Genomic DNA, 27,743 nt, shown 5'->3' with positions numbered 1-27,743 from the left:
CATTCTCAAAGTAATGAAGAAATGGAAAGACAGGCTGTTATTGAGAAGAGTGCTAAAGAGAATATATATATTTTTTCTTTCCTGTAATAACTGCACGTAGGTAATCGTTCCTGCAATAAAATGAGTCTTTATCATTGCTGCCTGAGTTCTTGAAGACATTTAGAACTAGGAGAAGGGGTGGGGTACAAAGTAGTAGCCCAACAAGCTTTTGGCAAGACATGTAATTCTTCATCCTTTCTGGTGGTCAGGTGAGCCAAGATGGGAAATCACTCCTTGATAAACTTCAGAGACCTTTGACTCCTGGGAGTTCTGATTCCCTCACTGCATCTGCCAACTACTCAAAAGCAGTTCATCATGTCCTGGATGTCATCCATGAAGTATTACATCACCAGCGCCAACTGGAAAATATCTGGCAGCATCGAAAGGTCCGCTTGCACCAGCGGCTTCAGCTCTGCGTTTTTCAGCAGGATGTTCAACAGGTGGGTTTTGTTTCATTTTGTCTGAATGCCTTTCTATTCTGTCAGCCTGATTGCCCTGACAGGTGAGTTTTCACTACTAATTCCCATATTTTTTTGTACAACAAGTGAATAGTTGCATGAGATTGACTGAGTGATACCATGTTCTGGGTATTATTAGAACTGGGGTATTGGCTGTTACGGATAACAATTATAGTTGGAAGTTAGTTGTACTTCATATTTTTCTGGTTTTAAATTAAATATTTACTTTAAGTCATATATGATAAAAAGATTTTTAATATGGACAGCTGTTCTCAGTTTGTGCTGGAAGCTGACATTCACATTCTAGGTAAAATTCTGGACTTGAAGTGTCAAAAAGGCTTCTTGTTGTAACATGCAAAAAATTAATAGCATTATTCTGTAAAATTTTTGGCTTTAAATCCTCAGTCATACTTAATTGACTTAATAGTGTTTCTTTAAAACCTGAGAGTAGTTATTATCATAAAAATGACCAAAATTATAATTTTTTAAAATTTGTAATAATTATAATTATAAAAATTACGGATTAGATTACTTTCTTATAATAACACTGTTCTTGAATTAATTGTTATTATCTGCTCTTTTTTATTATTATGACAAGTTAGTAGTTACATACAAGCATTAGTATCTCTGACACAGCTTTATGTTTTGAAAGTTAAACAACATAAAATTCCTTGGTTGATGGATTTTTAATAAGCATAAAATGTTGGCTTTGGACTTCAGTTAACAGAGACATTAGTAATTTATCCTTTAAGAGCTCATCTTCATAAAAAAGTAAAGATGGCCAGTATTTGCTGATCATGGTCTTTCATTTCAGTGTAATAGTGTCCAGAAATCACAACTTCTGAATGGGGTTTTTAGATAGATAGCCATAGCTCTGGTTAAACTAATCTTTTTTTCATCAGAATTAGTTGCACTTCAAGCTAAATTTCTTGTACTTTTCTGTTTGAAGAAGATACTGGATATGAGCAGTTGGGAGGGAAATAACCAATTTTCGTCATTTACAGTGGTTGAAAAAGATAATTTAGTCAGATGGTGGGGAGACGGAGCAATCTTGATAACTGAACTTCCTTTGACATCTGGTGACTATCTCTTCATGTAATTAAAGAAAATAACTTAAATACTTAGGCAGTAAATTATTTATTACTTGTTGGTTTGGTTTTTTTTCAATATCTAAAAAGAAGCATATATTGAAAGACAGGCTGTTATCCAGATTGTCAATGCTGAGATGTGACAAAGGATGTAGAAAGGTATGAAAAATATTAGCTGACAAAAAAAGGGAAAAGCAAGCATAGGGAATGTTATGAATGGTCAGCAAGGGCACAGAGAACAGAAGACTCATTATACCGTTGTATAAATCCTTGAGGCTCTCCATGAAGATTACAACGCAAGTAGTTGCTAGTGGGGAGGGTCCAGTGCTGGTACTTGCATGAGTAGTCAGTGAAGGGCCAACTCAAAATATGCTGTGATACTGTGATGAGGCACAGCACACAAATGAATCGCATCTTGAATTGAAAAGGCTTCATAAGGAATTTTCAGAAACTGGAATTTAACACAGTAGTTTGATTCTCAGGGAAAAAATGTAGCTCCTCTCAACAGTCTGGTGCCAACAAGTATGGATTGGATGGTGTAACTTCCTCCTCTAGTTTGAATTCAGTTTCAAGTAGGACCTACTTAGATAATCTAGGCCAAGGGGTCTCCTGAGGTAATTTGCCTGGTACATAATTCAAGTTTCAGGCCTGTAGGCCAGGTTTTAAGCAGTTCATTTCCTGAGGGAAGGTGTTCATTAAATTCTGCAGAGAGTCTTACTGTATTGCTCCTACTCTTTGCCCTTAATATCTTGGGAGTCCTAAAATGCTTATAGGAAATTTTCATTTTCTGCTCCATCCTAAATCATGGCTCTTGGTGTGGAGGAGTTAGCTCTCAGACTGCTTTGTTCTTTGAAGTTGCCAAATAACCCATCATTAGACTCAAGGCATTGTGCAGTCACCACCAGGTTTTTCAGCAAGATGCTGGATTTTCCTTCTCTGTATTAGACTCATCAGCCTTTGGAACTGCTGCATTTAAGATGAAGTAGTCACAGGTTTAAAAAAAAAAAAAGTGAACAGATTTACATATTTTTATAACTTCCAGTATCAGGAATGTGCTCCCCAAATCATGGATGTGGATTGTGAGTTCACCAGAAGTTTTCAGTATGAACCAGTTGTCTCGAGAATGGTGGTCCACATTGACTTATTATTCAGCACATGGCTTACCTACTGGTTGGAGAAATTCCTTTCATCCTGTTTATGCCTGTGGTTTCTTTTTATGCTTTGCAAGACAGACACTGAATTAAGGTAGCAAGAGATCCTCTTGCAAATTTGAAGCTGCAGCCTTGTGTGCTAATGCACATCTTTATCAACCACATGAAATTTTAAGCTAGATCTACAGGAGCAGCCCTTGCTTGCTGTATTCCTAAGCCCTTCCCTTAGTGTCCAGTAATTACCACTGTTAGAGATTGAGTTGTCCTTTGGTTTATCTCTATTAATGACTGTTAATTACTGAAATGTTGCATGTGGAAGTATAGCTCCTTATGTTGCTTTAACTTAACTTTACAGATATTAGGTATTTTTGGCACTGCATTATGAATCACAGTGTGAATTTTGGGGTCACTGTTCCCTTTCATAATACAACTTTTCATACTAAGATTTCAGTGCAGGTCAGTCTGTAAGACAATGACCATTCAACATCCGTACCAGAGAGATAATCTAATAGTCACAGCAGATGTCTTAGAGTTTGTAGCTCCCTTGGCTTTGAAAATTTATCTGGGGGAAAAAAGTGATCTTCAATAAAAATACTCCTGTTTCTTGCAAAACAAAATCAAAACAACTTAATCAGATCATCCTAATTAATGTGAGAAATGGTAGTTTTTCATTTGAATAATCATTAATACCATTCAGTTCATGAAATTACTCTAGTTTGAGGTATTAGTTAAATTTAAATCCAAGACAGTTCTGGAATGGTTATGTAGAGCTCCAAAGCAACTTTCTTTCTAAAATACTTTCATTTTTGTTTGCACTTTCTTTCTTTGTTCAAATGTTAAAAAATTCAGTTAGAATTGATTGAGAAATTAATATGAAAGCATCTTTTAATTATTGTCAGTAAAGTTAAATGTGGTGTTTTGTTTTTTTTTTAATTTCACAATAAGTTAAGTGTGGCTCTCTTCCACTGTTTATAGTTAGTTTGTACATAGTGGCAAGCAACCAAGAGCATTGTAAGTGAATCCATAACTGTCCTTTAGCATGAGTCTCTGATTTCCTCCTCCTCCCTCTGCTGGGTTAATGAAATAACTCAGTTCATGGAAGTGTTAAGTGAGTGACAGAGCTGAGGTGGGGGAAGGAATTGGCCGTGTTGAGCTGGTAACACTTTGTGTTACTTCCACCTCAGAAAGCTCTTTGGATTTCTTCTTCTGTCTTGCATGTTCTTGTATACTGGGAAGGTGTTTGTAGTGGAGCCTTCCAAATCAACAGAAACATTGTGGTGATACCTTGAGTACATCAAGAATCATCAGCTGATCTTTTGAAACAAGTAGTAAGGAAAGTAGTGTATGAAATAGTGGAAATAGTAGATAATAAGTGAATTACAGAAAATCTGAAATTTGAAATGTGAAAACATATGACAGTCTTAAACTGAATGGAATTCTGAGTTTGACTTTAGGTAGCAGAAACCTAAAGTCAAAGGTTTGACTTTAGGTTTGACTTGAGTTACAAAAATCACCATACTGAGACACTAAAGGGCTCTTCTACCAATACTGAAAGCAAATGGAATTCAGTCTGGGAGATCTAGTTCCCAGTTAGTTTGTATATTAACAAAGTCTGGCCACTGGCACTCAGTTGTCTGTGTAGTCATTCTACATGCTAGTGAAAGTATGATTTTGTGTTTTAAGCCTTAATAAGCTTACAAGTAAATAAGAGTCAGCCTTTCACCTAAGGAACGAAGCTGACTGATTCTGATATGAAGCAATAAAGCAGACTTGCAAAATGTTCTGCTCTTCTAGGCCATGACAGGTCAAAATTGAGCATAAAGATAATGCTTCTGGTAGAGTGATACCGCTGACACTTATGTGATCAGAGTTTTGGTGCCTGAAAAACTCTCCTGATAGCTTGCAAGCCAGAAATTAGTAAAACATGCTGGTAGGAGATGTTTTGAGGGGTTTTTTTGGGGGTGGGAGGGGGATTAGTTATTTTTGTTGTTCTTGTTTGGAGGGGGGGGTGTTTTGATTTGGTTTGGCTTGGTTTCCCCCCCCAGAAATACATTTATTTGATCATAGTCGGTGTCTTCTCTGTCCATTTTGGATTAAATGTGCTGCTTCTTGCTTGATCTGCCTGCCTCAAGACAGGTTACAGACACTAGTTCAGCCTTGACTAATGAAGGGCGGGCCATGAATGCTTGCTACTTGCTAGCATCAACATGATTTCACTGTGTGATTCCCATGTGGCTTTTGAAGGCGGTTCCAGTGCAAAATGGGACTTTTTTTGAGTGAGTATTTCCACATTTTAACTGTCCGAAGATCAGAAATGCAGATACTTCCATCTTCCCCTTCTGAATGCTATGTCAGCAGCAAGTAAGTGGAGATCAGAAAAGTGAATGTATGCAAAGTAGGTAAAGGGGTGGGGGGGGTGAGGAGTGGATAATAATGTGGGAAAGACTGGTGCAAATGAGCACAATGAATCTGCAAAAGATCAGGTTTACTTCTACAAGCAGCATATACCACATATTTTACAGCCATGAGCAATACTTTTTAAAATGAAGCTGTTTTTCCATAGTAGTTTCTTCTGACGTATATTCTTTTGGGAGTTAGAAAAGTAAGCATTTTTCTAGATCCTGTATTGGGTATAAGGATGGTTTTGCTGATACTGCAATAGAACTTAATTGCATCATTAAAGCAACTTGCTGCAGTGGAGGGTGATACTATTCACCCTTTCACTGAAAGGTGTTGAACCTCTTAGACTCCTATGTATCCTTAAGTACCAGACTGAATTCCATTTGATTTCAGTATTGGTAGAAGATCCCTTTAGTGTTCTCAGTATGGTGATTTCTGTAACTCTTACTTCTCCGAGGAAGAGGAAGAAAATGTGTAAGTGGCTAAAAGGCTAATATCAGTGCCAACTAGTGGTATTGTCCTTTGATTGAGGTGGTATGCAAAGCACTTACTGATGGGAAGAGCCTAACTTGACTCTGCCTCTTCATGCTGTAAAATCCCCAGAGTCCTTCCTCAGTTTTGTTAAGAATCAAGGTATGAAGGGTGTACAGTAATGAGATGTGTATTCATACTGATTTCACTTAGAGGCAGTAATGTTTCTCTAGTTGAGTGGTTTATGTCATGATCTGTGTACTGGATTTCTATGACAATTTCTTCCCCTGAGAAGTTATTCAGCATTATTCAGAGCAAAAATCATTCTCCCTGGGCTGCTTTCTGCATTTCATCCCATGCTTTCTGGGGCTGATTTTGCTGTTGATTTCATTTGTTAGCTTGTAACTGTTAGTAGTCTCCAGAGTCCAGTCTAATTATTTCATCCAAACATATCTCTTTTCAGCTCTTTTTATAATGGGAAAAGTAGTCTCCTGAAACTAGTTAAAAACATTGGTAATAATAACTGAGGCTATGTTTAGCTCCTCACGCTCCTTTCTCTGATCGATACTTCACCTTGAAAGAAAACAATGAAAACTTGCGCTGACCTAAAACACAATAATATTCTTTTGGCAATACTTACTGGGAAAGCAAGTATTGCAGAAGTTAAAAATGGAGATTTAATGAAGTGTTGGTGATTTGAAGTAGCTGTATTTTGTGCTATTAGGGATTTGTTTGTTGTTTTGAAGATGTCCAGTAGTAGAGAGCTTGCAAATGGAACAATATTTGCACGGTCAAGATAAATGAGAAAACCATGTTTTCATTCTTTTGCTAAAGAAAGCATGGATGTTTCTCATGGGAATGGTGTGTGGGATTACATGTGTATTGAATGTGATCGGGAGTGGTGTTGCAGGAATGGTTCTCAAATCTATGTGGAAGAAAAAAAGTCTCTCTTTAGTTATACTCAGTTACACTTTCAGTAAAAGAAAACTGTCAAGAAAACCTCACCCAACTTTAGGAATCAGAGTAAAGGACAATACTAGATAAGAAGAGGCACAGGACAGGCTTTTGGAAGTTATTTTCAAAACCAACTAAAATATTCATGTTTTAAAGAAAAAAGAACACTGGAGGTGAATGTTAGGTAAGGTATTCTGCACCACTACATAAGTGCTGTGTAGATATGGTTAGCTGACTTAAGAAAATTGCTTATATGCTGTTGTTTTTAATTCTGAATGTCATTCTTGAACCTTTTGAGTATCTTCCAAAAAAGTGAATGCCATATGCATACTGAACTAATAGATTAAGTTATGTGTAGGAAGTATTAGTTTGAAGAGAGGTTAGATGTTTTTCTTCATTTACTCATCAGAATTTTGGTATGTGTGCAGAAATATTTTGTGTTAACTGACAGGAACTAATTACATGTATAGTTTTTACTATTTATAAAGCTGTCACCCCAGTCGTGGTAGAAGCATTAAGGTCCTTAAAATGTGTTTTGTTCGCCACTTTTTCAGCTATAAAATTCACAATAAACAATTATGTCTGATGTTTTGAGGTGATAGATGCCTCTTAAGAACTGGAGCATATTCCTTCATATGCTCTGAATATAGACATTTATCTCATAATGATTTCAACTAATTCTTGTGTTAATTGAAGTTAGTTACTATTGAATCTTACTTCTTGACTTAATCATATACCTTAAAGTAGAAGGTGAAGTGAGTTATCATCTAAAGTAGAACTTCACTGTGTTATTCACCAGCAATGTGCAAGCTAAATTAGTGTTACCTTGCAGAAAAATGCAAGGCATTTCTTCTGTCAGCTGAAGGCATAAACAGATTAGAGAGACCATCACAAGGGGTCTCAACCCTTGGATCAGATTACTGTCAAATTGATGAATATGGAGGAATGGGGTTGTCCTTGGTAGGCATCAAAATACAGGTATAATCTTGAATCATACTATTTTGCTAGTTTGAGCTAATTACCGCCTCGAGAAAAGTTAAATGAGATGTAATTAATGTCCTTCAATGGCAACATTGTGTTTTAATCCAGCAGTTCAGTTCTTTTTAAGCAGTGCCTTTACAGTTTCTCAATTGCTTGAATAATTGTCTTTTTGTTGTAACATTCAATACAGCCACTCAGGATTTCTGTGTGTCTCTCTTCTGTACCACAGGTGTTGGATTGGATTGAAAACCATGGAGAAGCTTTTCTTAGCAAACACACTGGAGTGGGAAAATCCCTGCATCGGGCCAGAGCTTTGCAGAAACGCCATGAAGACTTCGAAGAGGTTGCGCAGGTAAAAGCAATCACCTGAAGGACTGTACGCTTCTCACGGAAATAAGTGAAAAATTCCTGCTTTTGCACTTAAGGGCTGTGCAGAGGGAGCTCCACTACAAAACATTCCATTCCAGAAAGGGACTGTTTTGTTTCTGTTGCAAGTTTTTATTTCATTTCTCCTTTATGCTCCAGCTTTGAGATGAAAAAGAAAAACTTCCACAGTCCTAGAGAGTGTGAGCCTTAAAGTACAATAGAACTGCTCTGGCATGATTGATACAGTACTATTATTATTATTATTATTGTTGTTGTTGTTTCTTCAAAATCATACTTACAAATATTGATTTACAGAAGAATGAAAGCTCTCATTTCAAAGTAACTTAGTTCCATGGGATTATAGGATTTAAACTTTTCTGCAGCCTGTAAGAGAGGATGGAGCTTGCTGACTTTGAGCTTGGGGAGCTCCCAGATTCTCACTGCAGTCTCATGGAGAGGAAAGGGGACTCCTAAGAAGCCAAGTGAGCCAGCAAACTGGCCAACCTGGGTTGAGTTTTTTTTCTTTGAATACAATTGAGTTTGTGCACGTTCTCCTCTTCTGAATAACTCTTAGTTTAGCCTTAAGTGATGTTACAATTTCAGAACACATTCTTCTGTGAAACAAATCAAAACAGAGATACAAAGGAATGCAGGAAAGTTAACAAGAAGCTGGTGTAGCTGTGTTAGCCTCTAAAAGGGGATGTGAGGTGAAGAAAAACCCTGTGATGGAAGCTGAATGCTAGAATCCTCCCATTGGTAACATGCACTGTCTGTCCAGTCTTAATGATTGGTAAGAGAAAACATTATTTCCAAGGTTAACGAAGAAAAATCTCTGAAGGTGAGGTTTATATAGGGGTGCTTCATTCAAACAGAAGGCAAAGTTATTAGATAATTGTGGCATTGTATGCAGGAGCTTGGCAGTGACACCTGCTATGGGGAATGCATCAGAAGTGTTGTTTACAGTTTGCCTGTCTAGTGTAGGATTAACTCTTGGTAAAATTTTATTGTAAATACAGTCTTAGAGCACTCCAGTGGCTGAGGACTTGAAATAGCGTCAGAAAACTTTCTCAATATTGATTTCCTGTAAAATTTTCGAAAAGAATAAGTTTTGTTACTTTTCTGTAGATACATGCTGGATTTCCTATATGCATGTCTATTACTTAATTTTTTAGTAAAAAGTAGTATTTTCCATGTGGAAATACTTATTTTTCTGGGTCAGACAAGCAGGAGTCTATTTCTGTAAGATACTTAACAAAGCCTGAATGATCTCATACTTAATACTGTATTATTTGGGCAAAGAAGAAGAAAATCTTTGAGTAGCCAAAAGTGGATGAAGTGTATAGAAATGTTACTTGGATGTTAAAAAAAGCATCTTGTTAATTTGCATTAGACTTTAAAGCAGAACATTTTAAAGCAAATGTTTACTAAAAACTTCCTTAGACTGAATGTTACTGGAGTTTGAAATTCTCTCTTCAGGGAATGGGTGTAAGTTCTATTTTTGGAGATACTGAAAACTTAGATTGGTCAAAGAACTTAAATATACTACAGGGGACTATCTTCCACTGACAGAAGGATGGACAAAATGATCTAATAAGTATTTTTTTCATCTCTAACTCTTGAATGTGTAGCGAGTTACTGCCAAGAGAGGCACACCCTCTGAGTTGTTCCTGTTACTTGCTGTAAAAATGAACATAAGCAGCCCAAAAGGCATTCCTGTTGTTGCTGTTACAAGGAAGATTATGTTCGAGTATAAAACAGCATTCTGCAGGCCTTGTTAAAGCACCAGTAACTTTTGGCTGACTTATTTTCTGCCTACATTTCTGGTTGATCCAGGTCTTTGTTGTGTTTTTTATTTTGGGCTTTTTTTGTTGTTGTTGCTCTTTCTGTTGTGATTTTGGTTTTGTTTGTTTTTAGTAGGACTCTGGGCTTTATTAGGGGTTTTCAGTCAGTTCCAGCCAGAAGTTGAAAGTAATGCTAAATGAAGTGTCACTGGCATGGCAATGTTCTGGCACATCCAGGGAGCCAACAGTTATGTTGACATGTTTCTGGTCAAAGGCTAACTCCTGATTGTGAGGGGAGTGAAAAATGTATTTTCTTTTTTCTTCCTTTCTGCTTCTTCCCACATTCTTTTTCTAACGTGAATGAGGTGCCATTTCCTCAACAGCATACAAAGAGATGTTAAAATAAGCTGTGTGTCAAATGGAATAGACATTCCAGTCAATGGGCTGTAGTCTCACAAATTAGTCACTTCTGAATTAATGTGAAATGAAGGTTTGTTTTTCTTTAACACTTTTTCTTACCACTACAAAAGCTAGATGGTCGAAACTCAGGTAATAATCCTCCCTAAATTCTGATTACAAATTAATTCTACACATTACATACTTTGGCTTGCACCCACTATTGTAAAATTGTGTTTTTCTTTTCATGTGAAGCCTGTCCAGTTAAATTTCTACTTACCCATATTTTTCTTTCTTTTTTGACCCTCTCTCCATGTTCATCTCTGTGTCCATCAGACTGTTTGGTTAAAGTGTCAAGTGTCCAAATTTTGACATAATTGATTCACTTATGGGCATGAATTTTCAGCTTACAACACTGGATACAGGTCAATATTATAGTTGTACTTCTGTGTGCATTTTTGTCTGAAATTCTAAATCAGATTTTGGGTTTCAAATGTAATCTGTATCCGCTATTTGACAGTAGTCTATGCTCAAGAAACACAAAAGGTGTATGGCAGCAATTAATTAGTGGGATTTTTTCCCACAGGTAAGTTTTCTTGGTGCAAGAGATGTGCAAGAAAGATTATTGCAGACCTTGTCTGAATACACCTTTCATTTCACTGTCAACACCTGTTCCCACGTTCCCATAAAAATGGGTTATGAATTTGGACTGGTTCTGAACTTTACCCATGAAATGGTTGCAATACATCAAATTAAAGGTCCATGTCTTACACTGACTTGTGGTTTTCACTGGATGCATAAAGAAAAGGGACTGTATGCTTAAAAAGTTACCTTCACCCTCCCAGTTATCTGAGCCTGTTTGATGTTGGAACTGAAGGATGTATCTGAACCAGTCACTGATGGACTTTTCTTTCTTTAATTAGGCTACTTTTTGAACCCCTTTATGATCTTGGAATGTGTGCCAGACCCTGTGGCAATGAGTTATGCAATTTAATTGCTCCTTAGATGAAAAGTACTTTGCTTTTTCATTTTAAATGTATTGTCTGATGCTTAAATGTGATAGTGTCCACTGTACTTAATGAGTCTTCTATCTTGTTTTCTATACCTTTAATGATTTGGATACCTCTGCTGGTCTCTGGCCATCCATGTGTCGCTCTTCCCTTTCCAGACCACAGTAAACTCCAGATTGTTTGAAGTGCAGTCCATATCTCCACTTACTTCTGTTTCTGTATTTATTGTCAGTAGTAGTCATATCTGCACTAGTGTCTGAAATTTAATCTTTGGGTTTTCTGTGATGCGTCACTTCATATGCTTTCTAAAAATATGGTGTTTGTTCTTTATGAAGAATGTTGAGAAAACATTATTTAACAGAAAGATGGGAAAAATGATGGACGTTGTAGTTGGAGGAGGTAGTAAATTCCATTATGGAGAATTTTTCATCATTTTGGAGAAGAATGCCTATTAAAGACTTGCACCTTGGGGCACAGAAGGATGGACTACAGGTGATCTTGAAGTTCTTACAGGACTCCTTTTCCCCTGGGGTCTGGGGAGAGTGTGCCAGTGAAGAGATCCTGAAGAAGTTTGTCACCCTGAAGGCTCCTTGCCTTTCCTTGAATTTAGGAAATTGGCATAAGCACCATTAAGGAAGAACTCTTGCTCTTTTTGCCTGACTTTCAGCTAGAGGCTGCCCCTCGGGACAAGCATTTTCAAAAATCTTCACATTACTGCTTTTTTCCCTTTGAGCATTGTTTAGAAGCAAGCAGAGAGCTGGGGGAGGCAGTAGGTGGTACTGAACACCTAGTTAATGTGATTTCTATCCAAGGGGCAGTTTATATTATACTCCAGCTCTACTTGGAAGTGAAATTTGAGCAAGGAGGCATGTGCCTACTGCCAGGTTTGAGAATTGCAACCCCTTTTGAAGCAGCATCCAGGCTGTGCTCTTTTCTAAATACAGGCAGCTCACCATCCCCTTTACAGAAAAGAGAAGTCAGATGTGCCTGGGCCTGTGTAATGCGGAAGATACTCCTGGAATTCGTAAACAATGCTTCACATGTGAGATAAAGTTTTCATTAAAATGGGAAACTTCTGTTTCAGCCATCTGCAGCTGGGTGTGGTGCTCTGGACTGATGAAGTAGTTGTTGTTTGAGGAGTGCCTTGAGGCTCTCTGTCCTTGCCTCCTGAACACATGTGAGCTGCAGGCATGGAAGGCAGGACACCCAAGCACAGCTCAGAGTGTGTTCAGGGCCAGCATGGCCTGAGACAGTGGTCTGGGGCGTGGAGTAGCCTGCTCCCCCCTGAATAGCATAAGTTCGTGTTGTCTCTGCATGCTTCCCAGGGAAACCATCTATCTCTTCGTACAACTAAAAAGCTAAAAGTTAAGGAAGAGCTTGAGAGTCAAAGTCAAGGAACAGCATGGATTTAATTCCATGCATAAATAGATCATAATAAATTAAGGGGGAGCTCCCCCAAATATGTGAAAGCTTCACTGAGTCATGTAATCTGTCCTGGGCTTGTCTGGTAATTTACCTTGATACCCTGGGGGAGAGCTCTTATTTCCTGCCCCTTAGTTCAGTTTTAGGGCTGGACTTGGATTTAATTTTTGTGGATATTATAATGTTAATTAGATGTATGATACTATATTTATGTCAAAGAAAAGCACATTTGCATAGGCTTCATCCCCTATCAGGGATTGTTTTTGCCTGGTTTAAAAGAGGTCGGGAGAACATAGAAGGGTAGAAAGGAGAAGCAAAAGGTGTAGTTTGTATTGTCAAGAATGCTTTCTTCTTGTTTTAGTCTGTGATGCCAACCTATCAGGCTAGACTTGGCTTCAGTTTTTTACTTCAGTGGTTAACATCCTTTTAACCTTCCTTGATGAGAGTTTTGAGAACCATTCTAAAACATGAAAACCCAAGGTTAGGCTCAAAAAGAGCAACAAAGGTTTGGACTCAGTCCTGTTTCGAATTAACAGAAAGATACTGAGGCAGGCTGCAATGCAGAGCTTTAAGAGTTGTTAAACACCTGTCTCTTCTCTGCACCGTAGCACTCCTAGCACATCAGAGACCAGACTTTTTCCATTGTTTTCTGCTTAGTCTCAAGTCTCTTACACGCCTTCTGATCTGCATTTCTTAATCCTGGGATGTACTGGGACACTGTTCCACTAGGATACTCAGCCATAGCTCACTTCTAAATCTTCCTATGCTGCTGCTGTTTCACAAATGATGATACATTTGGTGCATGAATTTTGGATCTCTGACTTCTTTAAGGATGGAGAGAAATGTTCTCTTTCTGTGATTGGTCACTTTCCACCTTCCTGCTGGAAGTGTCTCTACCACCTTCCTTGATTAAGTATCTCTACCAGCAGTTAGAATTTCTTCAGCTCTAGTAGTACACATTTGAAAAGTCCTCTGTCCCTGCCTGTAGTGATTTTTCCAGTATTGAAATAGGCCAGTTTTCATGTAGTGAATTAGGCATTTTGGGTGATCTTTACTCTAGATGTGTATATAAAATACTAAGTTCATGTTTTGTGTTGAGGAAACCTTTGAATAGGCATAAATAAGGAGCTAAGGAATTTATTCACAGTTAAGTGAAAAATCATATAGAAATGTAACAAAATCTTTAGTAAGATTATATTGTGTTGCCTTTAAGAAAAGAAGAAAGACAAGTACATTCCAAGGGCCTTTTTGTAATTTTGTTTTTATTAGTGACGTGGCTTTAAAATGTACTGACTGACTTTTCTTTCATTTAATACTCTGAAACTAACTTATTTCTCTCCAGAACACATATACGAATGCAGATAAGCTCCTAGAAGCAGCAGAGCAGCTTGCTCAGACTGGGGAGTGTGACCCGGAGGAGATTTATCAAGCTGCCCATCAGCTCGAAGACCGGATACAGGATTTTGTCAGGCGTGTGGAGCAGCGCAAGATCCTGCTGGACATGTCTGTGTCCTTTCACACTCATGTTAAAGAGGTAAAACTTCCACTAATTGTGATGATAACTTCAAGTCCTAAACCCAGTATTATCCAGTGTTACTTTCATTGTTAGAAACTTGCCATAGGCCACCATGAAACCTCTGTTGTATGATGATTGTTGGTTTGTAATTCACTGTGGATTGTGGGCTGTGGTCCTTAAGCAGAACCACTGTGTGTGGTTCTGCTTAAGGATTTTTAAAATTTTATTTTATTTTTATTTTTTTTACTTTCAGAAGCAGCTTTTACCTCCTTAGTTGCACAAGTCCACATGCTTGTTCAGTCACAGGGGAGGGAGAAGGGTCGTATCAGGGATCTGGTATCGCTAAAAGTCAGCATTGTGCAGGGAGATACTGTGCATTTTTGGTTTTTTTATCCAACTAGCTCTCCTGTTGTCTGACATACCAGACCCATGGTTGGACAGACATGGTTCAGGATAATGAAATGTATGGCAGAAGTGCAAGGCTACTGAAGGCAACCTTGTCGCCCAGAGAGACTTTTTTTAATTTCTCTGTTTTGCACATCACATTTTTATCTGGTATATTGACAGTTCTTTGCAACCTAAAGATCTTATCTGATAAGATGGCAGTGGTTTGCCTCATGTTTGCAATTTTTAGTCTTCTTCCAAGGTCACCAGGAAAAAGAAAATTCAGCCATACTAATTTTCAGTAAGATTAGCTTTTTGCTCCAATTCAAAACACAGAATGTGAATTTTTAATCTCATGGGAGAAGGTGGAACAGGCTACAGCAAGAATAAGGACTTCAGCAACGTGTTTTGGTTTTTGACAGTCTTATGTTACTTGGGTTCTGTTTTAAGCTCGTGTTAAGTCTCCTCACTGTTCAAACTCAGTGAAAATATGAAAAGCTTCTGGATCACAGCATGTTCCAGTGTGCCTTCCTTCCTCACACTGTACATTGCAAAATGGTCTGTTCAGTGGCAAAGCATAGTATTCAAAGTAGCTTCTTCAGCAAAACCTCCTAGAGGATGAGTGGGAGTTTTTTGTAAGTGAAACATCTGCTTTACACTTGAAACAAAAGCACAAGGCAGTTGGTCTTTGAAGGAGGTCAGGACTGAATTACTTTTTAGCTTTAGACATGAGTACATAGCTCCCCCATCAGTTTTCTGCTAGATGGTTCCTTGCCAATACTCTCACAGGACACTGCTTGTTCAAACAAAATATAAATGCTGTTTCATAAACTGTTCTTAGGGGGCAGCTTTTTTGTTTCACTTTGTCAAGCAAATAGTACTGGTCCTTATCTGTTATGAAGCGCAGGAGCAGTCAGCTGCTGAAATGTGTTCATTTTTTTTCATATATATTTCTTCATTGCCTGTTTCTCTTAGCATTAAAAACAACAGCTGGAATGGTATTTAAATAAAATACACTTGTTTGTGGTGGTGAAAGACCAAGAGTGTAAAAGGATTTGCTTTCAAAAATGAAAAAAAACCCTGAAGGGCAGACTGATATGTGAGTCACTGTTGAATAATTCTGGGAGGCTGATCCAGATGTGCTGGCACATTGCCAGTGCTCCCCTAGATAATAATGTTTTATTGAAAAGAAAAAAAATAGGTATTCTGTATTTTGATTTATTTCTTTGGGAAAATGGCTATTATTTTGAGTCTGTAAGCACACACAGCTGTTAGTATGGAAGCCTCTTTGCAGTCCAGACTTTGGGGGGAAAGTACTATAGTGGTTGATGTTGATTTTTTAGTTTGGTTTTGTGATATGAATGGCCTTTATACCTAGCAATGCACAGAAAAAAATTAATACTACCTGTTTGTGAAGGATATATTTTTATATGTTTGCAATCTACTTAAAAATACAGATGAGGGAGTGAGGTGGGTGGTTCATATTTAGTAGACTAGTCCTTGGTTCAGGTGCAAAGAAACAGCAAGCTCAGAGCTCTCATGTACTTTCTGTATTCTGATCTATTTTCAAGAGCATGTTGTTTGTTATCAAACATACGTATGGAGTGCTGAGAAGGCATCACAAAGCAGATGGAAGATAAAAATGCCCTAACCTGAAAGACATCCGTGCTTATTGGCAGGAGAACTGTGTTCCTCCTGCAGGATGTGGGAAGTCGCTGAATAAATTAGTGCATACCTGTAAGCAACATAACCTTTCTGCTGTATTGTGAAGAAATTAACATGCACACATAGCTAGTGAAGAGAGCAGTTCTGGCAGTAGGATAATAGGTTAGTTGTTGAAGCAGAAGGAGGTGCCGTAGTTGTAAAATAAAAAAAAAACCCTTAAAAAGAGCACCAAAAAGCCCAACCCGCCAACCAGTCAACCCCCAAAACACAAAAAAACCAACCAAAGCAAAACCGCACCAATGCATTTTGCCCTTGAAGTATTCAGGGCAAATTCTGTCTCTAGTATCTGTTTTTTGTATTTTCCTGGTTAAAAAAAAATAGACATGAAGACTTAAATTCCTGTTTGTATGTGAGTTTGGAGTGAGCTGCAGACCTTAGAAAAGCTGTTTGTCTGAGTTGTTGGCTGTTTGAGGTTTTGAAATCTGGCTCCAAATCCTTCCAATCCCTTGATTTCTCTGAGGTATGTTTTATTCTTTTCCTCCAGAAATACTTCATGTTGAATGAATGCTTCACATTTGGATGAGAGTATTCTGTTACCACTTCTCCCCCGTAGATTTACATAACCTTTATACCTGATGCAGAATTTGCCTGCATGTTTTCTCCGCTTGTCTAGGAAGCAGCAGCCCTTCAGTGACTGCCCAGTACTCTCACTCTGTTCATGCTGAGTAAATCGGCAGTTTTTGCTTTCAACAGTGTGCTTGCCACGAAAAGCTCTTCCTGAAACTAACAGACTTTTGCTCTTTGTATGCACAGAGCAGCTGTGTGCTGTGTGTGCAGCAGCCTGTTGTGATGCACATGGAAAATACTGTCTGTCCTTAGCCTTTCCAGAAGTTTTGTAGTGAGGTTGTTACAAGCTGGTAGAGCTCCCTGTGGCTTACAAATATCAAAAAACCAACATATAAGTTCTCAGACTCCTCACAGACTGACTTCAACAGACAGCATGTTTCACTGGGGAGAAAAAGGAGCTATTCAGAAATGACAGAAATACAATGTCATGTAATGGTATAACTCATTTTGCTTAGCAGTGATCTGAGAAAATCAGTTGCCTGCTATTTGTAAATTGTGATTACATACTGCTATCTTATTACCAGTTTTAAAATTGTGAGGTTGTGAATATTGATTTTTACCTCCCATGCCTACAGTGCGAAATTTCAATCTATAAGCCAGACTCTTCAGTGAAGTGATGTACTGAAGTTAAGCTGTGCACTGCCAAGCTTTAGAAGTGTTTTGGATCATAAATATCCCTGTCAGGATCTTTGCATTGGAAGTACAGTGTCTTGACAGATTCCTGGCCTGAGGATGGGTAGCATACAACAGCTGAACATCTGACACAGACCATTGCAAGACAGTGGAACCCTTATGGCTTTGTGCCTTTGGACATTTAATAAGATGGCAAGGGATGAGGTGAAAAAAAATTGCCCTGGTAAAAGATAACTGCTTATCTGTTCCTGTTATCTTCAAATGTTATCATAAAAGGTTGTGTGCAGAACACAGGAGCAGGAGTCTCAATAGTCTCTGTTGTGAAGTGTGTCACAGACTAGAGATGAACAGCATTTTGGTGTGAGTTCAAATTCTTCCATACACATTCATACACATGTTCACACACACTGTCTCCAAAATGGCTCCCTCAGCATCTGTGAGTGGGAAGACTGAAATCCTGTCCAAGCCAGGTGTTTGTTGTAGTGCCAAAGAAGAGCAACAGATATTTTCCTAACTGGAGTCAAGTGTGGGAATGCAGATCAGGCTGACTGTATGTGGAAGGGAATGATCTCTTAAGAGCCTGTTGTTTTTTTGCATATAACCTTTTGTGTGTATTCTGACAAGTTGATTATAAAATAGCTCAGAGCGCTTTTCATGTAAACACAGAATGCTTAATGGTGTTACTAGAAGGCATGACTCTACTTTTTTTGTCTTAAACTAAACTTTGCTCCAGAATAGACTGGGGTTGAAACAAAGAGAAGGGAAGTGGAATTGGCTGGGTTTTCAGATACGAAGCCATCATTACCAAAGTAATGAAACAGTGGTCTGTGCAAGCTTTGGAGGGAAGGTGGCATCATTTTGAGGGTGCCAGTGCAAGGGAGGGCTGAGGAGGCCTTGCTTTGCTGCCCATTCATTCACGCCTATGAGGCATGTGCCTTTGATTCAAAAAAGCTTGTTGATAGTAGTCTTGCTTTGTCTTACAACTCACTCCTGGAAATACACTTTGCTCTGTGTTGCCCAGTATGTGAAGGTGTCCATAGCACAGCTTTGCATTAATGTTGTCTTGAGGTAGACCCTGAGATGACAGCTCTGCTCCTTTGGTTGCATGCCCCTCCTGGGTATTTAATCTTTCTGTGCTGGCAGTGTACAGGTTAAATTTGGATGTCACAAAAAAGGCTGCTTTCTCCTCTTCGTGCTGTTTCCAGCAGCAGAGAATCTCTTGGATGCCCCCATCTACATGGAAAGGCTTTTTATCGATTTGGCTCATGCATCTCTAATATTTTCATTGTGTCATTATAGCACAGCAGTGGTCAATATAACAGGTCTGTTAAAAGATACGAAGCGCATTCTGGTCAGTATTTTGATACACTGCTCATCTTGTGAGAGTTGTGGAGGACACTTTTAAATCAGAAATAAGAATTACTCTCAGTGGCTGCACACTCAAATGTGTAGTGGCTTACTGCTGGTAGGACTGGAATTCAGTTTGCCAGCACAGCTTTTCTTCTCTCTTGAGTTTTTTAATACTGGTCGCTTCTTTGCTTGGAAAAAGGATGAAATTAAAGTCTCAGTGTAACTGAAGTAGCACAGAGTGCTTGACAAAAGTGAGGCAGAAGTAGGCCTTTATGCTCTATTAAGCTATGTATAGACATTTTTCTCTTGTTCAGTTAAGAAATAGGGCAAATGTTAACAGGGTAGTAGTAGTTGATGTAATTCTATGAACATGTGGGAAACTTGGTTTTGCTGCAAGGATGAATTTATTCTGAATCAGAAATTAATTCCTTTATAACCATAGGATAGATAGGGGTATTTGAAGCTTTTAAAGATAATTATATCTAATGAAAAAAAAATGCAAGCATTTAACATCTTAAATGCCTCTTAAAGGCCCTGGAAGACAAACCCCGTGGTGTTTAACATCTTAAGGTTTTTGTTTGTCAAAAGTCACATTTTTTGTGCACTGCATATCCTCAAAGCCAAAGCTTACAGGCAGACACACACACACCAGCCCCTTCCTATGCCTAGACATACTTATTAGGGAACACCATTATAACATTTGGCCCTGTACAAATAATAGGTCCTTCAACAACTGTGCCTGTGGTAATGCACATACTGCAACACTGTGCTGGGGGACGGGGGCAGAAAGAGGAATTTGCAGTTTTTACATGCAGAAACCATGTGCCTTTCTTTGCCTGAGCCTACTGAAAAGGCAGACTGCAAATCCAAAAGCCAGTATTATAAAAATGAAAAAATAACTTGTGAAAGAGTATGATGGATATTTTACCCTAATAAATAACTCTGTGCTCTTGGGTGAAGTATTTACTCAGAAACAATTGTTCTCTGTTTAAATTCAGCAAAATACAGTAGGGTCTTATTTAACTGCAGTGTTTCAGGAGATTGCAGAGATGGGACTTAAATGGATAGAGGCCCATGATGGAAACACTGAAATTTCCAGGATGTTGCAGACAATTGAAATAATACCATCTCAGTGACTAATGGCATGCTCCCAAGAACTTAGGAAAGAGGTACTACAGGATGCAGGCTCATTCAAGCAGATGTTTCTTAGTCTGTGCTATATTTAGATCAAGAAAAAAAAATCTGCTGAGTGAAACATTTGCCTGTCAGGGATTCAGAATTTTATTTTCCTCTCTAATTTTAATTCTGATAAGATACAAAGAGCAGATGAAAAGAGGTGAAGAACCTCCTTCTGTGACTGGATTGAGTTTTGTATGCAGTTTTTCTCACCATGTGTTAGAGCTGTCTTGCTGCTGGATAAAGTTCTTACTGAGATCAGAGGATTTGATGTTTGTTTAGGGATCTTCATGCTACTTCTCTACAAAGAATAGAAAAAAACATGACTGGAAGTTGCTCAAAAGTTCATACCGAGAGAAAGTTAATAGTTTTTTAATGATGAGTTTGTGTTTTTTTCCCCCACTGGATTTTTGTTGCCAAGCTCTCTTTTATGGAATAATGTGTTACTTCAGAAAGTCATTGCACTGTAAAATCTGTAATTCTGCACTGCTGAACATGTATGGGTAAGCTCTAGTCTCTGTTCACCCCCTGCTGTAAACTGTTTGCTTTCTTTTGGCTTTGCTGTGCAACCTTGTACAGTCTTCAACCTTAATTTTGTATCTGAAAACCAGGTAATTTATGTAATTTCCAGTATATCCAGGGTTCATTCTGGTTTGAAAGCTGCAGAGAAGCCAGCTGGCTACTGCCACCCATTAAGAATTAAGCTTCTCTCAATACACTACATGAATTTCTATCCAGCTTTAGTAATCTGACAGTTTTATTCATCTGTGGTGGCTTTATCATAACTTTTGTTTATAAACACCTAGATTATTTTGAGGGGAAGATTTTTGTCAGCAACTTACTTGATGCATAAATGTAAAACGTTTATTTGGCAATGTATTAGAGTAACTTCTGCTATGGCAGTGTCACAGAGCTGTTTAGTCACTTAAATGGCTTAACTTGTTCCACTTTCAACAGCGTATGAATCACAGCTAGGCAAGTAATGCATACTAATTACTCTCCTTCTCTTTCTGCACTCTTCATAAGATGTTTTTGCTTCCCAAGCTGTGTACAATTCAGGTCATGGGCTAGGCAAATGTATTTTTGAGCCCTTTGGTACCTTGGGGGCCAGATACCATGTTTGTAGTGATGCCATGCTGACCAGGCACTTAGCCAGTCAGCGTCACACTTGGTTGTGCTGGTGCCCATGTCCTTCTGCTCAAGTCAGGTGGTGTTGCCTTGAGCTGGCTGTGCAGAGGGAAAGGTCTGCATGTCCTCTGTTGGCTTAGTCTCCAGCATCCAGGCTGAGCTCTGAGGGAATTATTCACATGCACAATACCTCACCAGTTCAGCACTTGCAGGTTTTGTTGCTTCTGCCGGATCACCATCCAGTTATAAAAGTGGCTGAAGTGTATGTGAATAAGAAATGAAGAGGTGAGGTATGTTCCTTGTAAAGGACTGACACTGCTCAGCTGCAAAAGGCATGTTGTTAAGAATTGAAGTGGCTCTCAGACCTGTCTCGAACTGCAGTACAGGTACTTCTAAGAGACCCAGGGGGCAAACTTGATACAGTCTGAGAAATAAAATATATTTAATCCCAGTTCCTCTGTAGTAAATATCTGTGTGAATTTGGCCTTTTGTAGGCAGTACAGTAAGCATGGAGTGTATGTAAGCATGTAGACCCAGCAATGTCTTCTAGCCAGCACCAAGCACATTGCAGAAAACAACAAAGTATTGCTCTCAAATGTCTGTATCTGCACAGTTGCAAGCTGTACTGTACAGCTCATTTGGAAGGTCTCTGACTCGATGCCCTATTTTTATGGGTCAGGCATAAACTTCACAATCTAAGAGAGGAATGAATGCATGTGCTCTGGGCACTGAGTAAAATCTTCAGGTTATATTTTCTAACTTCTTGCTCTTAAGTTTCATTTGTTTCCCAGTTAAAGTTGCATTCTGAAGTATGCATTTGGAAAAAAAAATTGGATGCTGCATTGGGTTATGCTGGAATTAATGTTGACGAGTGTTTCTGACCCACTTGTAAAGTTCTATTGATTTGTGGTCCTTTTAGTAAGAAAGACTGCTGTGCTGTGGTGCTGACAACTGTGGAGTTGCATTCAGATTTGTGACAAGCATTGTCTTTGAAGCATATGAGTAGTCAGAATAACAGTGTGTATGAACACACAGTGCTGGTTTGCGGAGGAGGGGGTAGGAGATTTGTAGACAAGAGTCTGGTTAAATCTCATTAGTTCATCCCAATTGTGAAAACTTAGCCTATAGCTTGGTTTACTCAAAATCTACAGGAGGCATATAAAGCTATGAGATACCAAAATTGGCATTTGATTTTAAAACAAAGTTTCAAAGGAACTAATTAATCAACACCTGGAATCATTCACTGAGTTCTATTTTAATGTATTAGTTAGGAAACCTTTGTGATCAAAACATACATATACAAACAGCAGCATGAAGTGGCTATTTCTGTAGAAAATGGTTAGCAAAGAAATAAAGAAAACAGTCAAGTTTCTCTCTTTTGAATTTCAGCCAGTTTTGATTGCTTGGTTTTGTATTTTAACACTGTTAACATTTTAATTAGGTTCAAATGTCTCTAAAATTTTCAAAGGCAGAGATTAAAATGTTCTCAAAAGACCGTAATACTTTTTATGGGTTCAGAGTTACTCTTTTGGGATAAAAAGCAAACTCCTGTTCTTGGAATAGCACCATTTGGGATGGGATAGTAGAATAGACAGGAGAGACCGGGTGTTTGAATGCTTCCTGTAAGAGCAGCTGTTCCAGTGGGATGTTGGTGCTGCTCATGGGAGTGTTGCAGGACACAGCCATGCTCCTGCTGCTTTTTTTCAGTTCCACAGTAGATGGCTAATGGTTTGCTAATGGCAAGAGTTTCCATCATGAAATTGTGGAAAAGAACACTGTAGGGTTCTTCACGTGACCAGCAGTGATACCTGTCCAGCATATACCTAGGGATTTTTATGTAAGCCGTGGTGCATGGCCATTTTTGAGCCAGGGATATGTGCACATGGGAAGCAGGGAGAATGAATTTCAAATTAACTGGTAGAATTGCTTATGATGATTTTTGCTGTAATAGTGTGAAACTGAAATCAGAAGGGCAAACACCATCATGATAGAACAATAACATCTTATATCTGATTTGTCTCTGTATTTTGTTTTCTGAAATGCTCTTTCATTTTCCTTTTTTTGAAGGCCACTGAAACGTGTTATGTTGTCTGTGTGCAGTGTCAGCCTGGCAGTGCAAATTTGATGGTGGCTACAATACATCTCCCTTCCTTCCTTCCTTCCTTCCTCCCTTCTCTCAGAGAGTGTTACCATAGCATTTCTCTCCCAGGGACTCTCGCGCAGAGCTGCAGATGGGATTCTCACTATGAACTCTGTGCTGCTCAATCGGATACGCTCAGTTCTGTAGAAGCAAAATGGGGAAGAAAGGGTGACTTAGCAACACGGATAAAGCTTTCCTGGTATTTCCAAGAAGCGAAAACCTTTTTTGAAACGAAGGCTTGTCTTCATTAATATGAGGATGGGATTTTTCTATGAAGAAAAACAAATCCTCTTTCTTCCTGCCACCTCAGTCTGTTTTCTCTTGTCCAGGGAGATGGATTCAGAATAGTTGACTGCCTGATCCTCGGGCTTACATTTCTTGCTTTTTCCCCTTTCCTTTAGCTGTGGACGTGGCTTGAAGAGCTTCAGAAAGAACTGCTTGATGATGTCTATGCTGAGTCTGTGGAGGCTGTCCAAGACCTGATTAAACGTTTTGGTCAACAACAACAGACCACTCTGCAGGTTACAGTCAATGTCATAAAAGAAGGTGAAGATCTCATACAGCAACTAAGGTAAAACATATTTTTATTTAAATCTCTCCTGGTGTTTATCTGATGTTCTGTGAGGTTATTTCTATTTTGAGGGTAGAGATGATGAGTACAAGATATGACCTATAAATAAAACTTGTAAATATTAGGACTACAGGGATCTCTCATGCTGTACTGATGGTCTCTAAACCTCTGTTTACAGGAAGCTCAGCTTATAAACACTGCTGCCACAAGAAGGAGATTTTATTGACATAAGCTACCTTTTTGATAGAAGCAGTTATGTGTTTTTGTAGTCTGACATGCAGGGCTCCACTGCATTTTGAATTCTGAGTAGCAGCCTTTTTATAAAGAGACACTTGAATTTGTTTTGCATACTGACAAGTAACTTCATTGTAGTAAAAGCCAAGTTTGTGGTCCATTTCATTCAAAAAATTATCAAGTAAATAAATTTAGTTCCCAGCTGGTCTTCTTTCATATAGGAGATTAACAAATCTGAATTTGCAGGTTTTATACTCACATAAAAGATCAGGTAATTTTTTTAATGAACTAATTTTGATTTTCTTTCCTTGCCAGGAAGATTCAGGAAAGTAAATAGTTATCGTATGCTACTTCCTTTTCACAGTGGCAGCATTTGTCTCTGGTTTTAAATTTTATCCTTCCTGTAAACAGAATGTCTTTACATGTTGAATTGGGAAAAAAATGAAGGTAGTTAATTTCCTAATTTTTTTTCCGAGTACTTGAACGTAGTTGGACTTTTTATTTACAAAGATGTACAGACTTTAATTTTGTGCAATATGTTTTGCAACAATTTTATCCGAAGCAGGCTTATATCTTGTGGTCATATATATAGCATCCAAATCGTATGGGGTTTTTTTTCAATAATGCTCTTTTTTCTTCCCCCTCCCCTCTCTCTGCTTTGAATAGGGATTCTGCCATTTCTAGTAACAAGACCCCCCATAACAGCTCGATCAACCACATAGAGACAGTCCTGCAGCAGCTGGATGAGGCCCAGTCTCAGATGGAGGAGCTTTTCCAAGAACGCAAGATCAAGCTTGAGCTGTTTCTGCAGCTCCGCATATTTGAAAGAGATGCAATAGATGTGAGTGTTTGCTCTCAGACTTGCACTGCATGCATTTCTTCTCTAGTGTAGGAATGTTTACACTGAGATTGTGTAGTTGCATTGGCAAACTACAATGGCTCAAATGGCTGGTAGACTTAATTCTTACCTGAACTAAGGCTTTTGTCCTGTGTGTGAAAGTGTCCAAAGAGCTCAGTGCTCAGCAGAGCTGAGCTTTTTGATTTGCTCTTGGTGCATCTTTAAGCAAATGTTAGGTAAAATTATAATGCATCAGTTACTTCATGCGCTAAGTTTAGCTTGAATATCAGACTACCTTGATACAACTAGCATGCCTGAAGTTGATTGAATAGGACTTGCAAGATGGTTTCATACAAACCCTCTAAATTGATGCTTTGTAGTAACAACCCTCTTCTTTTCCTTTACCAAATCAGCAGTTTTCAATTGGCAGCTGCAAGTGGTACTTGAAATTCTGTCTTGATCACTGAGGATGTTCTATGGGCTGTTATTTTTTTAAAAATAAAATTCTTTTCCACCTCCACAAATAATTCAATAGCTGTTGTAGTGCTTCACCCCTGCAAAACTTCAAGAAGTTTTGAGCCTGTCCAAACTTCGACGGGAGTTACATATCAGCTTATCAGTTGAAAAGTTTCTGTTTGTGTGCAGGAACGTGTACACAAACAGACATGAAACTCAATAAGGAACTTAGGTTAGCAGAGTTGCACTTAAAAACTTTAAGTTCATATGATTTCATGAAACTACTAATGCTGTACACAGTGACTGAAACAAGTTGGTACCTTGTGAGGTTCAGGGTTATTTATTGGTAAATGTTCTTGTTTGAGTGTATAATGACTTACCTCAAAATTCTGAAAACCATGAGTTAAAATGATAAGTTTGCCCCATTGCTTGTGTGTAGTAAAAGCTGCCACTGTTGGTTATGAATGTAAAGGTAAAAGAGACAGTCAGCAGAAAGCTTCTCAGGTTTTTACTGATAGCGTCCCGGATTTTTAATGTTTTGGTTTGGGTGTTTCTTCCCCTTCGGAAAATTAGGATTTGATTTGACTTCATGGCTGAAGTCTGGTTTAGCTAAGCACACTATTAGGGGCAGTGCAGAAATAGGCAGACACAGTTCCTTGATCCTTACCCACAGAGGAAGTGAGAGTGTGTGCTCCACAGTAATAACAACTCTGTTGTAAAGGAAGACAAAGAAGGGGTTTTTTTTTTTCCAATTTTGCAATTCACACTAGTCTGCAGAGAGTTTTCTATTTTGACTATGTGCGAGTGGCTTTTCTGCTTTGATCATGTGAGAGTAGCTATCTCAATGCTTACAGTCTTTGCAGGAGAGATCAACAGTGCTTGATGTCTGTGAGATGTTCTCAGAACGCTTTTTTTGAAGGAATGGCAGCTGTGTGGGACAGTGCATACCAGGAAAATTAATGGAGGAATTAGAATAAAGGTTTGAGTGAAGTTTGCTTTTAAGTTGATTGCTCTCTGTTATAAGTTACGTAAGCCAGGATTCTTCAGTAGCAAAAGGCTGGTTGCAGGAGCCCTGCTTTGCAGATTGTTCTAGTGCTTCAGTTAGGACAGCACCTGTATAGGTAGGACTACTTCCGGTACTGCTACTTGGTGATGCCCATAGGATTTTGCATCAGAAGACTTCAAATCCTAACTTCATAGAATCATAGAAGAGAATATACTGAGCTGGAAGGGACCCACAAGGGTCATCAAGTCGAACTCCTGACCCTGCACAGGACATCCCAAGAGTCAGACCATGTGCCTGGAAGTGTTGCACAAATGCTTCATGAACTCTGTCAGGTTTAGTGCTGTGACCACTCCCTGGAGAGCCTGTTCCAGTGCCCAACCACCCTCTGGGAGAAGAAGCTTTTCCAGATATTCAATGTAAACCTCCTCTCACTCTGCTTCATGTTTCCTTGAGTCTGGTCACTGGTCATGAGAGTGAAGACATTGGTACCTGCCCTTCCACTGAGGGAGCTTGCCGAGTTGCTGTCCAAGTTTTTCTCTACCCCCCCGGGCCAGGGAGGAGGCTGCACCGGCGGAGCTGAAGGCAGCTGACAGCCAGGGGGGCACTGCAACCCTGCACCACAACAGGAGCTCTCCCCTCAGTCTCCTCCAGGCTGAACAGACCAAGTGACCTCACCTGCTCCTCATATGGCTTCCCCTCCAAACTCTTCACCATCTTCGTAGCCCTTCTCAGGATTCTCTCTGATAGATTAGTCTTTTTTATATTGTAGTGCCCAAAACTGCACACACTTGACAGGTCTTGCTTTTTCTAAACCTGACACTTGGCATGCTTCACATTTTGCTACATACATTGTAAAGCAAAGCACCGGTTAGCTTGTTGAAAGAGTTTGTCTATATGGCTTGGAAATCATGCCTATTTTTGATTGATGGAGAGTCCTTCAAGGAAGAAAATGGCCCTGGCTGCAGTGACTTCAGCAAAATGTTGATTGTTTTGCTGTCTTTGTACCATGTCTTCTCTGCTTCCTCAGCAAAATACGCTTCTCTTTTCCCTCTCCCTGAAGGCAGACATCTGTTCGGAAGCTTCCAGGAAGAAAATGTGGGGACTAGTTCCAGGTCAGTTGTTTGAAAGCAGAAGCTCAGCTGAAGTAACTTGATAATGAGGAGGAGCCAGATGCCAGCTAGGAATTTGCAGACCTTGTTTTGACCTTCTCCTTCCTCCAGGATTTTGTGTGACTGGTCCAGTCAGTTAAGACTTGGCTGTAGGGGCAGTTAATTCAGGGGAGCATCCTGGGAGGACAGCTTTTCTTGAAGGCAAGTAGTGTTTCTAGCTTCTCTTACTGATTGCAAAATTACACAGGCTAAAATGGGACAAAGGACTCCCTAGCACTGCAGGGTTATAGCCATGCAGCTGTTCTTCTGGGGACACTGGTGAGATTAGCAGGCAGGGTTAATTCCCTTCTTCTCTTTACTCTTCCCTTATAATTTGCTGATAAAATGCTTCAT

The 27,743-nt window shown here is 39.0% G+C and overlaps 1 protein-coding gene across 3 annotated transcripts in view; it reads left to right on the top strand.

The window, feature by feature from the left end:
• The window catches only part of TRIO (trio Rho guanine nucleotide exchange factor), a 243,488-nt gene that overhangs the window by 97,673 nt on the left and 118,072 nt on the right, over window positions 1-27,743 (top strand). For all 3 annotated transcript variants that reach the window (XM_064428332.1, XM_064428352.1, XM_064428342.1), the window contains exons 9-13: window positions 249-479; window positions 7,772-7,894; window positions 13,860-14,051; window positions 23,538-23,707; window positions 24,608-24,782. In XM_064428332.1, coding sequence (XP_064284402.1) covers window positions 249-479; window positions 7,772-7,894; window positions 13,860-14,051; window positions 23,538-23,707; window positions 24,608-24,782 — 891 coding nt within the window. The remainder of the gene's footprint in view (window positions 1-248; window positions 480-7,771; window positions 7,895-13,859; window positions 14,052-23,537; window positions 23,708-24,607; window positions 24,783-27,743) is intronic.

The sequence above is a fragment of the Passer domesticus genome, chromosome 1 (assembly GCF_036417665.1).
Source record: "Passer domesticus isolate bPasDom1 chromosome 1, bPasDom1.hap1, whole genome shotgun sequence".
NCBI classification, from domain to species: Eukaryota; Metazoa; Chordata; class Aves; order Passeriformes; family Passeridae; genus Passer; species Passer domesticus.
The sequence above is the reverse complement of the archived record's forward strand: the minus strand, read 5'-3'. Positions and strand labels throughout refer to the sequence as shown.